General features: G+C 42.9%; 1 protein-coding gene across 3 annotated transcripts in view; it reads right to left on the minus strand.

Annotated features, from left to right (window-relative positions):
* AIG1 (androgen induced 1) overlaps positions 1-10,724 on the minus strand; it is a 122,350-nt gene extending 111,626 nt beyond the window's left edge. Inside the window, exons 1-2 of one of the 3 annotated variants that reach the window (XM_030448317.1) lie at positions 10,433-10,715; positions 3,810-3,922 (exon numbers count right to left, since the gene is read on the minus strand). In XM_030448317.1, coding sequence (XP_030304177.1) covers positions 3,869-3,922; positions 10,433-10,573 — 195 coding nt within the window. In that variant the 5' untranslated portion in view covers positions 10,574-10,715 and the 3' untranslated portion in view covers positions 3,810-3,868. Of the gene's footprint in view, positions 1-3,809; positions 3,923-10,432 lie in introns of those variants that run through there. The other 2 variants (XM_008494069.2, XM_030448316.1) reach the window with 2 other exon arrangements.
* Between the last annotated feature and the right edge of the window lie 919 nt (positions 10,725-11,643).

Genomic DNA, 11,643 nt, shown 5'->3' on the forward strand with positions numbered 1-11,643 from the left:
TTATGTGCAGTGTAAGTAAATAACTATTACGTCAAACACACACAAAGATGCATATCCACCTCCAAACACTCCAAACTCCATTTCAGCCTCCTGCACATCCAGTTTAAAAGCACAGTGCTATGTATGCAGCAGGTCCATACAGCAGAGGTTTCCTTCACAAGTTACACATTCTTAGAACTGACTTCCTGGCACCTACAGCAATGCAGGTAATCAAGTGAAATGCACACACAAATTCCCAGTTCTTAGAACACAAAGCTAGAACAAGCAAACACAGGTCAAGAAAGTTTTCATAGCATGGAGTTTCAGTTTGTTTTTAAGCTTAAGTGAACAGCAAATGGGGACCTCTGCATCTGTCAGGGCATATGGCTTCTAAGGGCAACGTTTTGCAAGCACACCCTGCTGAGCAGCAGCTCACATCCTGCACTTTGGCCACAACAACCCCAAGCAGCGCTACAGGCTGGGGACAGAGTGGCTGGAGAGCAGCCAGGCAGAAAGGGACCTGGGAGTCTGGATCGACAGGAAGCTAAACATGAGCCAGCAGTGTGCCCAGGTGGCCAAGAAAGCCAATGGCATCCTGGCCTGTATCCGGAACAGCGTCGCCAGCAGGTCCAAGGAAGTGATTCTGCCCCTGTACTCAGCCCTGGTGAGGCCACACCTTGAGTACTGTGTCCAGTTCTGGGCCCCTCAGTTCAGGAAGGATATCGAGGTCCTGGAGCAGGTCCAAAGGAGGGCAACTAGGCTGGTGAAGGGACTCGAGCACAGACCCTATGAGGAGAGGCTGAGAGAGCTGGGGTTGTTTAGCCTAAAGAAGAGGCGGCTCAGGGGACACCTCATCGCTCTCTACAACTACCTGAAAGGAGGGTGCAGCCAGGTGGGGGTTGATCTCTTTTCCCAGGCAACTCTCAGCAAGACAAGAGGGCATGGTCTCAAGTTGTGCTGGGGGAGGTTTAGGTTGGATATTAGAAAGAATTTCTTTACGGAGAGGGTGATCAGGCATTGGAATGGGCTGCCCAGGGAAGTAGTGGATTCTCCACCTCTGGAGATATTTAAAAAGAGACTGGATGTGGCACTCAGTGCCATAGTCTAGCAACCGCACCGGTGGTTCAAGGGTTGGACTCGATGATCTCTGAGGTCCCTTCCAACCCAGCCAATTCTATGATTCTATGATTCTATGCTGAGCCAAACAAGTTCTGTGCAGGGAAGTCGTGCTGTGTCACCAGTATGTGGGTGTTGTGTGTGGGGAGACCGTGAGGGTGCATGGGAGGAAGAAATGAGGGACAAGACAAGGAAGAGGAACAGTTTGAGGGAGCTGACACATGCTGTTCTAGCTGAGAAACACCAGACACCCTGTATCTCCATCCCTTGTTTTCTCTTACTTTGTCCTCATACCCAGCAGTCAAGTATCTAAATGCCAGTTTGTCACAACACAAAGCTGATGAGTATGGTACACCCTCTCAGCTGTACACCCCAACTACTAAGTGCTGTCATCTATTGGATCTTCCTTTTCTCTCCCACCCTCTCTACTTGCCTCTTTTACAGAGCCTCTGCAAGCACTGGCCATAAATAACTTGGAGAATTCTTTAGGGTCAAGAGTGCTGTTGCAGTCCTCATGATCACAGAGATGCTAGCCTGAACATAATCTGTAAGACATGCTTCCACCACTTCAGCCATAAACTTGCTAAGCATCTCACAGAGAAAACTCCTCTTGCAATCATGCATTTTATCAATGTATATAGCACCATTTAAAGGCAACAGTTTCCCTTTATTCCTTTTTTCTTCCATTTAGGAATATATGCCACCTGTGTTGTGCATGTGTAAGTCCCACTCCCACTGCATTCTAACAATATTAGCAATAATAATAAATAACAATTTGTTACTTATGTGATGCCAGGACCACAAGGTTTCAAGACAGATGATGAAATATATGAAACATTTACCCTCAGGTACATAAAGAACTAGGTTTAAAAAATATACAAATACAGACAGTACTGCCCAAACAAAAAATTATTTAATCAATTCCTAGCAGAATAAAGTTGAAATTCTCTGCTAAGTCCCTGCAAAACTATCTCAGTCTGAAGTGTCTAATAGTATTTGCAGAGGTAAGATTCAGCCTCTTAAACTGTTTCACTTGAACTACTTCATTGCAGAAGACCCACCACCTCTTGTGCATTGCTTTAAAAGTTAGCAAGGAATTAGCAAAGGATTTCACGGTCTTCTGCACATTCTACTCTAGTTTATCTTTACCAGGACAACTAACATTCAACCAGTAAAACTCCAGTGGTAATAGTTTTATTTTAAGCTATACTGCTGAGAATCCTCAATTACTTTGAAACAACTAAAGTGATAGACAACAGAAGCAAAAAATACCTGAGCTGTATCAGCTGCACACAGCTTTATGTAGTAATTATTATATAATTGCACCCTTTGGCAAGTATTTGGAAATCCTACTGTAAACAGGATGCTTGCAAGGGCACTGGCAAGGCAAGACGTTCAGGGAATGCAACTAGAGGCATTCAAACACTGCTTTCAAACTCTCGAGGGAATATCGCATGGACTTAACTAAACTGTCAGGAGCTTTCACACAAATTAAAATCAGGTTCTGATCTTCTCCTAGCATTTCACATGAGCTCTACCTCTTTCCAACCAACATAATCTCTGATTTTGCAGTATACTGCAAAAAAATCCAAACCAACACATAAAGCCAACTTTATGCCAGGAGTGTAAAATATCCTGAGGTCATTGGTAAATGCTGATGAAAAATGCTTGATCACAGTTCTAATTGGGAGAGGGACTAATTTTCAAGTCTTATCAAAATGTAGAGAAACAAGATAAACCAGGTGCCTCGAGTTGCCAAAGAGTAGGTGTGAGTCCACCTGTGCCTGGTTAGGGCAGGCCCCCTATTACCAGGGGGCCAATAAAGGTGGGACACACACCCACAGAAGGCACCTCAGCTCACTATGGTGCGAGGCATGGAGAGGCCAGCAGCTCGTCGAGCCTCTGGAGCAAGAAAGGCTCTTCCTGCTACACTTCTACCCTGGAAGCGCTGTGTGGTGGCTGGAGTCCTGGAAGAGACCAGCAGCTCGTCGAGCTTCAGGAGCAAGAATGGCTCCTCCCGCTACACCAAAACATGTTTATAAATTCTAATTTACTTTAGTTTATTCCTCTCCAAAAAGGCTGTAAGTTTTCCTTCAGCTTCCAACTGATTTTCTTTTTTCTTCAGTCTTCAGTTAACTTTTGCATCTGCTGAAGTTAAACACAGCTTTTTCAGAGGTAGGAATTTAACTAGGGGTCCTGGAACAGGTCCAAAGGAGGGCAACCAGTCTGGTGAAGGGACTCGAGCACAGGCCCTATGAGGAGAGGCTGAGAGAGCTGGGGCTGTTCAGCCTGAAGAAGAGGAGGCTCAGGGGAGACCTCCTTGCTGTCTACAACTACCTGAAAGGAGGCTGTAGCGAGGTGGGAACTGGACTCTTTTCACAGATGACCTTCAACAAGACAAGAGGACACAGTCTTAAGTTGTGCCAGGGGAGGTTTAGGTTAGATATTAGAAAGAATTTCTTCATGGAGAGGGTGATTAGGCTATGGAATGGACTGCCCGGTGAAGTGGTAGATTCTCCGTCCCTGGAGACATTTAAAAAAAGACTGGATGTGGCACTCAGTGCCATGGTCTAGCAACTGCTCCGGTGGGTCAAGGGTTGGACTAGATGATCTCTGAGGTCCCTTCCAACTCGGCTAATTCTATGATTCTATGATTCTATGTCAAGTTGAAAAAATATCAAGGTAGAAGGTAGAAAGCTTTTCTTGTTTAGGAGTTTGTGTTTTACTTTGGTCTTCAACCAAGGTTTTGTCGATTTTGTTTCTACTGGATACTTCATATATACATTTGGAGATGCAAGGTGAGAAGACCAGGCCTCTGATTCAGACTCTTAAAAGAAAAAAAAAAAAAAAGTCTCAATAGAGGAATTTTAGTTTCCATGTCTGTACTTCAAGCAACATCACTTTTGTTTCAAATACAGAAACATCCAATGCAAACTTATTACACACCAATATTTGTTTCACTCCTAAATTCTACAGAAAGCAAGAAAACATGTCACTGGTATTGATGTTTTTAACATTTACCGACTAGAGTTGCATAAGCAATTAAAACTCCATGTGACAAGGAGTTGTCCACCAATGCTGAACTCATCATATTAAAGTAGCACAATTAGGAAAATGTTTTCTGAATACTGCATTAAGTTAGGCAAGCACAGAAAAGACTGACAGGGAAGGAATTTGAAGTATTTACTGTTCTGTTCAGGTAAATACACACTAAGCATAATCTCTCTGAATTTACATTACAGCATGTTTCATACACACTATTCAGTAATTTCGTTTAAAAGCTTGCATTTTATTATGATTTTACTTTCTTCAAAACTGCAAACTTCTATGGAATGCCACAGGCTTTTGATTTCATAAAGTGATTTTTTTTCTATTTTTAGATTTAAACTATTTCATATTTTCTTGTATGGTGGCATACTCACACATTTCAGTTTTCCATCATGGCAATAATAAAATATTTTTTAGTGTGTGTTTCCCCATTTTCACATAGGGTGATGAAGTTAAGTATATTATTTGATAGATTATATAGATCTTTGCTAAAACTTAAGAAGGCCGAACTCTCAAATTTTATTCCTTGTATAAGGTAATACAAATATACTTACAAGGTCAAAAATATGTTCATTAAATATTTTGTCCTTGTTTAAAATATTTAACAATTTGCCAATGGCATATAAGTACATCCGTTATACTATTTTATAAGTTATTATCTATTATAATAAAATTGCAAAGAAAATAATTTAACTCTAATACAACAGAAGTAGGATTTTGTTCAAAGGGGAACAGAAAGACTACTAAACCAACTTCTTGAAGCTATCACAATTTGGATCTCTTCTGACAAAATACTACAGATTTTACACTAGTTTAAAACACATCACTGCTACCTATCAGCTTCACAATCCAAGTTACACAATAATATTACTGACATTAGTAAAACCTATTATCACAGTAAGTGATCCCAATTTCTCCTCTTTTCTACTCTCTCCCGTTTGCCTGCCAACTATATTGCCAACGCAAATATTTCAAGACAGCTATAATTTTCCAAATAATTTCCAAATTAAATGTTCAACATGTTTAAGTCCAATGGTAAAATAAAGACATGCTAATGCAATGTGAAAATGGAACTCTTTGAAACAGTGCTTAAATTCCACTCAAGTTGCAATAGCACTACTAAGAGGAAATGGAACATATGGGTCTATGACTAAGAACTGGTGATACTATTACATTTTTATTACTGCATCGACGGCACTATACATAACTGTTTCTCTGACATGTTTAAAGCGTGAGAGGGAAAAAGAAAACTCTAAAACACACACTTATTAAAAGGTTGCCTTAAGTATATTGTTGCCTTTTTCTCTCAAATATGTTAAGTACCATTTAGAAACCTCACTTTGTTATTAATCAAAAAGCAATCTCTTTCTCTGTAAACTGATAAACACCCCATTGACTGTATTCTCTCTTACAGTAAGAACACTGGGATATTTAGACATTATGATGAATTACCTCTGAGAATAATATATAAAAGTATTTTACATTTCTGTAATCTTTTCACTGGAAAGCCACAAAACACTTCAATATAAGGGTAACTTTGCACATGATAAAAGAGCAAAACAGAAGGTAAAATTCATTTTACTGATGGAAATACTGGAAAAGTCATAGTTATATTCCATAGAGTGTAGAACATGTTTTCACTTCTGTTCTGTGTTGTGGTAACCTATACAGTTAGGAATAAAATTTGCTCAACTTCATATACTGCACCAGTGGACCAGTTGATTATTCCTTACTTTTAAATCTTCTGGCCTCTGACATTTTCTGGTCATCTTATTTCCTATAAGCATGACAAAATCCAAGCTGGGCACAAATAACCTGTAATTTTTACCCGTGCTTTGTTAAACTGCTGGGGTTTTGTTTTGTTTCCTGTGTAGTAACTCTCTCTCATGTAATTTAGTAACTAATTCAATGCACTACAATAAGTAAATGACAAATCTACCAACTCTAGTTTCTATCCTAGTGTTAATGTGCCCCTCTGAAATTTTCCAAGGACAAGAAACTTAAGTTTTGATTACTTAAACCTATTAAATAAAACCTAAACCTATTTTCTACAAAACAAATGCACCATGTAAGAACAAAAATATGTTGGGAACACATCTTATACCTAGTTTTTATAGAACTCTATCTACTAGACAATGTATAAGAGTTCATACACAAACACTATTTCTATTTCTTTCAAAAGAAAAATAATGCTAGGAGAATTTTTACATGAGCAAAATCAATTCCTCTATAGCTCTGGCTACCCTAAATCAAGTTGTATGCATGCTCACATTAACATTCTGTTATTCAAAATGGGACCATCAATCTTAATATGTAACACTCAAGGCTGCTTCCAAAAATCTAGCTTTGCTTTCTGTCTCTATTAACCACCCTGTCCAGTCTATCAGAGAAACCTTAAGGTTAAAAAATACCCAGATCATATTTTGTTAATAAATGTATATGTACGTGCAATAATATCTTTGTTTACTCTAGCCTCTTTGAGGAATAAGGTTTTCACAGAAATAGCAAAATGAAAATCAGAAGATTTTGTACTTATATATTTAGACTAGGGCACCCCTTACAAGGAGACACATTCACTTCAAGCTTGTTTTCTGCCAATTATCATGCACACCCAAACACAAGAAGTCTTTCTGTACTCACTGGCTCTCCTTTATTACAGAATATAAATTCTATTCAGTTTTGTCTCCTCTCACAACAACAGTAAGAGATCCAAAGAAACTGAAGGACAAAACCTCTGTAACAGCAAGGATGCTGCAATTTTAGACAACTTGGTGCAACAGATTCCTCTACAAATGCACATCTACACAGTTGGGTGTGTGGCAGTAGTGCATTCAGGATGACCCATGTATCTTTATTTCAAGTACTATCATCTTTAATTCAGCTACTTGAAGTACTTAAAAGAACTGAACAAACCTAAATACAAGCAGTGAAAATTCTTAAGAGACCTTCATATCTGACAAATTTGTTTCAAAGAATCTTTTTACAGTAATATAATTTTCATCCTATCTTAACTTTCAGATCTAATGTTCAACAATGAATTTATGGGTTGCCATACAGGACAGTGCAGCAGTCCATCAAAAACAAAGAACAAAAATGTAAAATGTAGGTCAAACAATGGCAGCTATACAAGAAATTTTAGGCACATCTCTTGAAACACACCATCTGAATCCAGTTCTTTGCCATTTTCATACGAACTCTGGGGCTTGTTTTGTATTGTAAGGCTAAACAAAAGCAATGTGTTGCAGTTTTGAACTCAATGTTCAGTTCCATAACTCCATCTGCTAGGCCCAGCAACTGATTGTGGCAGAAACTCTTCGCTTTCTACCTCAGTTTCCCTCTCTGTAAATGAAAAATATGATACTGCTCTCTTTTCTGAAATGTCCTGGAATCCATAGGTATCAGGCAGCTATCTTTACTATATTGAGTAAGTTGCTAAGTATCTACCGCATACCATGGAGAAAGTCTGCAATGGAGAAATGGTTAGTAGTAGCACCAAGGAGGACCATCACCAATGTAATGACAAGAATACTGCCAGGATATGGCCATACATTGCTTCATAAGCCAGAAAAATATTCCATTGACAAGGGTGTTTAAGACAATGTTGCCACCACTGTTGTAACTGCAAAAAGAATGAGTCAGTCACCAGAATGACATCAGGTAAAAGAAGTCATTAGTTGTACTTATTTTCTTTCTTAATTCGTGGACAGGAGAGATTAAGCATTACTTATCCAATATCTTGGTAACCAAGAAAACTTTACTTAGCTATGAACATCCAAAATATTACGGATGGTCAGGTACATTACAGTCTTTAGTTCTGTATTAAACAACTTCTGCTGCTGTAAACAGTGTGAGGGCCATAGGTCTACTTAATTAATGCATACATTTAGAATACTGTTTTATGTGTTTTAGAGTCCAAGCTACTAGATAGATTTTCACAATCCAATCCAAAATTATATTACCCAAAGACAACTGTAAATCATTTCACACAGCACCTCTGGAAAGCCAGATACCTAAATCTCCAAGGCATTTATTGATGCTGTGATTGGGCAGGAGAGTCCCTTTACAAATGGGCAGCTGAAAAAAAATACAAATTACTTTTCAGATTTCAGTCATAAATTCATTTTTCTCAAAAGCCCATAGCAGATTCTGGAAACAGAAAGAACTTCTACTAGCTCCTGTGATGTCAAAGATGAAATCTCTGCTTGTGGAGGAACAATCTGTAGCAAGAACACACAACTGCCAAGACTCTGGCATTGATGCTATTTTGTCTAGACAGCTTTTGAATGTGACTGACACAGGAACATTGCACACAGTTCACGGAAACTTATGGAAGAGCTGTTCAAGACTTAGTCCACATACACTGGAAACGTGCTTACCATCCTCCAACAATGCCTCCTGATATCCTCCTCCAGACAGAGAGATTTGTTTAGATAAAATGTTACCAGCGTCATTTGAACATAAGTAAATATTGTCAACAAGCAGAGAGGTCTATGTGCTTGACTCATCACTTGGAAAGGCATTCAAGTCATTGAATTGTGTGTTATCTGGAAGGATATCAAGACTGTAAGGAACCACTAACCTTTTCTGAAAGGTAAGACTTGACTAGAAGAAACACATTACAACTACCATATAAAGGACAGAAATTACAAGTTGCAGTTGATAACTGTTCTGGACATTTTAGAAAGCACTAGATATTGACCTCAGCCTTCTGGGTCATGATCATGTGCATGCTTTGATGGGAAAGGCCACATGAACTTGAAACAGACAGCAGACTGTAATTTTTGGGAAATGATGAATATCATGTACTGTCAAATGTTATTTTCACTGGATGACAGCCTTAGTTCACTTAATCCTCAAACAAGTGTCAGGGCTCTGTGAAGAGACAGAAGGTGAAGGAGACTCAAAGACAAGATCATTGGCTTTTAGCTTTAGTGGATTCACTTACTATTCAACTGCCACTAAAGTCAACAGCTTCCAACTGACTTACTGTGACTTAACTGTAACTTCTATTGATTATTACTGACAGTACCCAAAGGAAAAAAAAAATTAATTGTAGTTTGCCTTCCAGAAAAACATCAGGCCTTAATATGCCCCTTTACAACTGCAGAAAAAGCACTTATGGCTGTGGATCCTCAGAAATCCAGCAAATTTGTGACACCCAACACAAAAACTATCCTAGATAGATGCAAAATATAGTAAGTGCTTCTTCCCAAATAAAATATGGACCTTAGGGAACCTTAGCTTAATCCTGATACAGAAATTTGCACAGGTGACCTACCAAGTTATTGGTGTTTGAGTCTGACCTCCAAACTCACCTATCTACTGCACTATCTAGTTAGTGCATAGGCAACAGTAGCAGCACTTGTTAATCTAGAGTGAGGTCCTGAGAGAGGTTTAATCACTGGGAAGAACTTAAATACTGTAACTCAGCAGAACTGCAAAATGTCGCGCCTATTTACACTGTGGCTTCAAAGAAGAAAAAAACCAAACTATTTTGACCTAGATGCTATCATATTTCTGAACTGGAATCCAAGTTGCTCCTCCCATCTCAGCTCCTCGCACCCACTATGTTCCACCTGTACTGTGGAACAGTGCAGTGGAAGCAGCAAGGCCAGGAAGCTCAGGTCAAAATAGTCCCTGGCCAAACCAGTTCCTGGCCAGCACCTGGTGCTTCCCAGCAGGACAGCACGCTCGTGACTGCTCCAGGTCTGGACCCTTATGAAGAGATGAAAAGAAAGTGAAATGAAACATCTTTTGTTTCTTAGGCTCGCTTATGAATTTGCAACCAAAAGTAAGTGGATCCAGCAAGTTGTGTTGCACAATGTTTTTTGTTTCACGTACTTGCAGCTGTGGGGGATGGAATCCTCAGATGGGCCAAAGGTGGCGAGACATGTTTTCTACTTTGACATCACACTGGAGCCACATGCTGGTACGAGCAGGTTCTGGTGTTTACTGTGAGCCATTCAAAAAGGCGAAACACAGCAAGACTGCGGCGGCAGAGGGTCAGGAACATCTTCCCCACGGCCAATTAACACGCCGCAGCCCCTCGGCTTTGCCCGTGTCTTTCTTTCTCCGTTCAAACCACTCGGCTCCGCTGCCGCCGCGTCGGGCTGGCTCCGTTCACGGCCGGCCCACAACATGTCGCCGTCGCCGTCCCCGCTTTTGAAGTCACCTCATGGCACTGCCGTTGAGCAGGGCCGCCGACTGCGGGGGCTCCCGCGCAAGGCCGCGGCCGTTCAAGGGGCAGCCTGAGAGAAGGGGCAGGGCCACGGGCGCCGGGGATACTTACCAGGTCTATGAAGGTCAGAAATTTCCAGCTGCCTCCATAGGTTTGATGCGCAGGCATGTCAATGGCTTTGTAATTGCACAGGATGGAGCAATAGGACAGGAGGATGGCGGCGTGCAGCACCTGGCAAGGCACCAGCGCCATGTTGCACACTGAGCCGAGACGGCCTCGGCGGCGGGCTGCGAGCCAGCTCGGGGTGCACTTCCGTGTGTGCGTGCGACCGTGTGCGCGGGTGTGCGCGCCTGTGTGTGCGCTCCCGGGCGGGCGGGCCTCCCAGCGCCCCCGCGCTGCTTTCGGCTCCGGCCGGGGAGGGGCGGAGCGGAGGGGCTGCACTGTGTGGCGGCGGGTGGCAGATGCGAGGGACAGGCGGGGCTGAAAGTGTATCGGGAGGCGGCGGTGCCAGTACTGCTGGCTGCAGACTCGCCGGCGGGATAGGCGCGCTTCACAGCCGTAGCTCCGCGTCCGGCCCTGGCGGGAAGAGGCTGTGCCGTCCCCGGGGAGCAAAGGGGCCTGTACCCCCGCGGGCCGGCCCCACCACGCCGCTTCGGGCGGCAGCGGGTTCCCGGGGGCTGACAGGTGTGGGGGCCGGGGCTGCGGCGTTACAGCCTTGCCCGAGGGAGCTGCGTCCTTGAATGTGAGGACGAACAGCAAGTTAAATGCAGGACCTGTCTGCCCACATTTTCAAGCCTTAAAAAAACAAGCCATTGCATCAAGTACAGCTTTTAACGGGTGTATCGCGAAACGTTGTCTCCTGTACGCCCCTCCGCCGCAGCCCGACCACCAGCCGGGCGCACGGCGAGCTGCTGGACTCCAGACCCTCCCGTCACCCAGTCCCGGGGCGGGCGGCCCCTCCCTCATCACCAGCTGACCAAGCAGCAGCCAATGGGCTGCGGGCTGAGGGCGCGCGGCGGCCGTTAGAGCAGGTGCCGAGACTACCACAGCCTCGGTACCGCTCGGCGTGTGGGGCCAGGCAGGGCGGGCAGGGAAGGCGGCCCGGCTGAACGGGGGCCCGTGCCGTCTCCTGTGCTGCCGCTCCACGCTTGCCTGCGTTGTCCGTACGACTGCCCCGGCGAGGAGAGAAGTTGATTGGTCTTCCATGTGTCTTTCGTAAGGCCGCACGCGTAGAACTGCTAGAGGTGCGCTTGCCAATACCTGCAACTGCTGTGAGACGGGGATGTCCTTATTCCTGGAGAAAAACGTTGTGTGGAATGGCA

The sequence above is a fragment of the Calypte anna genome, chromosome 3 (assembly GCF_003957555.1).
Source record: "Calypte anna isolate BGI_N300 chromosome 3, bCalAnn1_v1.p, whole genome shotgun sequence".
Classification (NCBI taxonomy): Eukaryota; Metazoa; Chordata; class Aves; order Apodiformes; family Trochilidae; genus Calypte; species Calypte anna.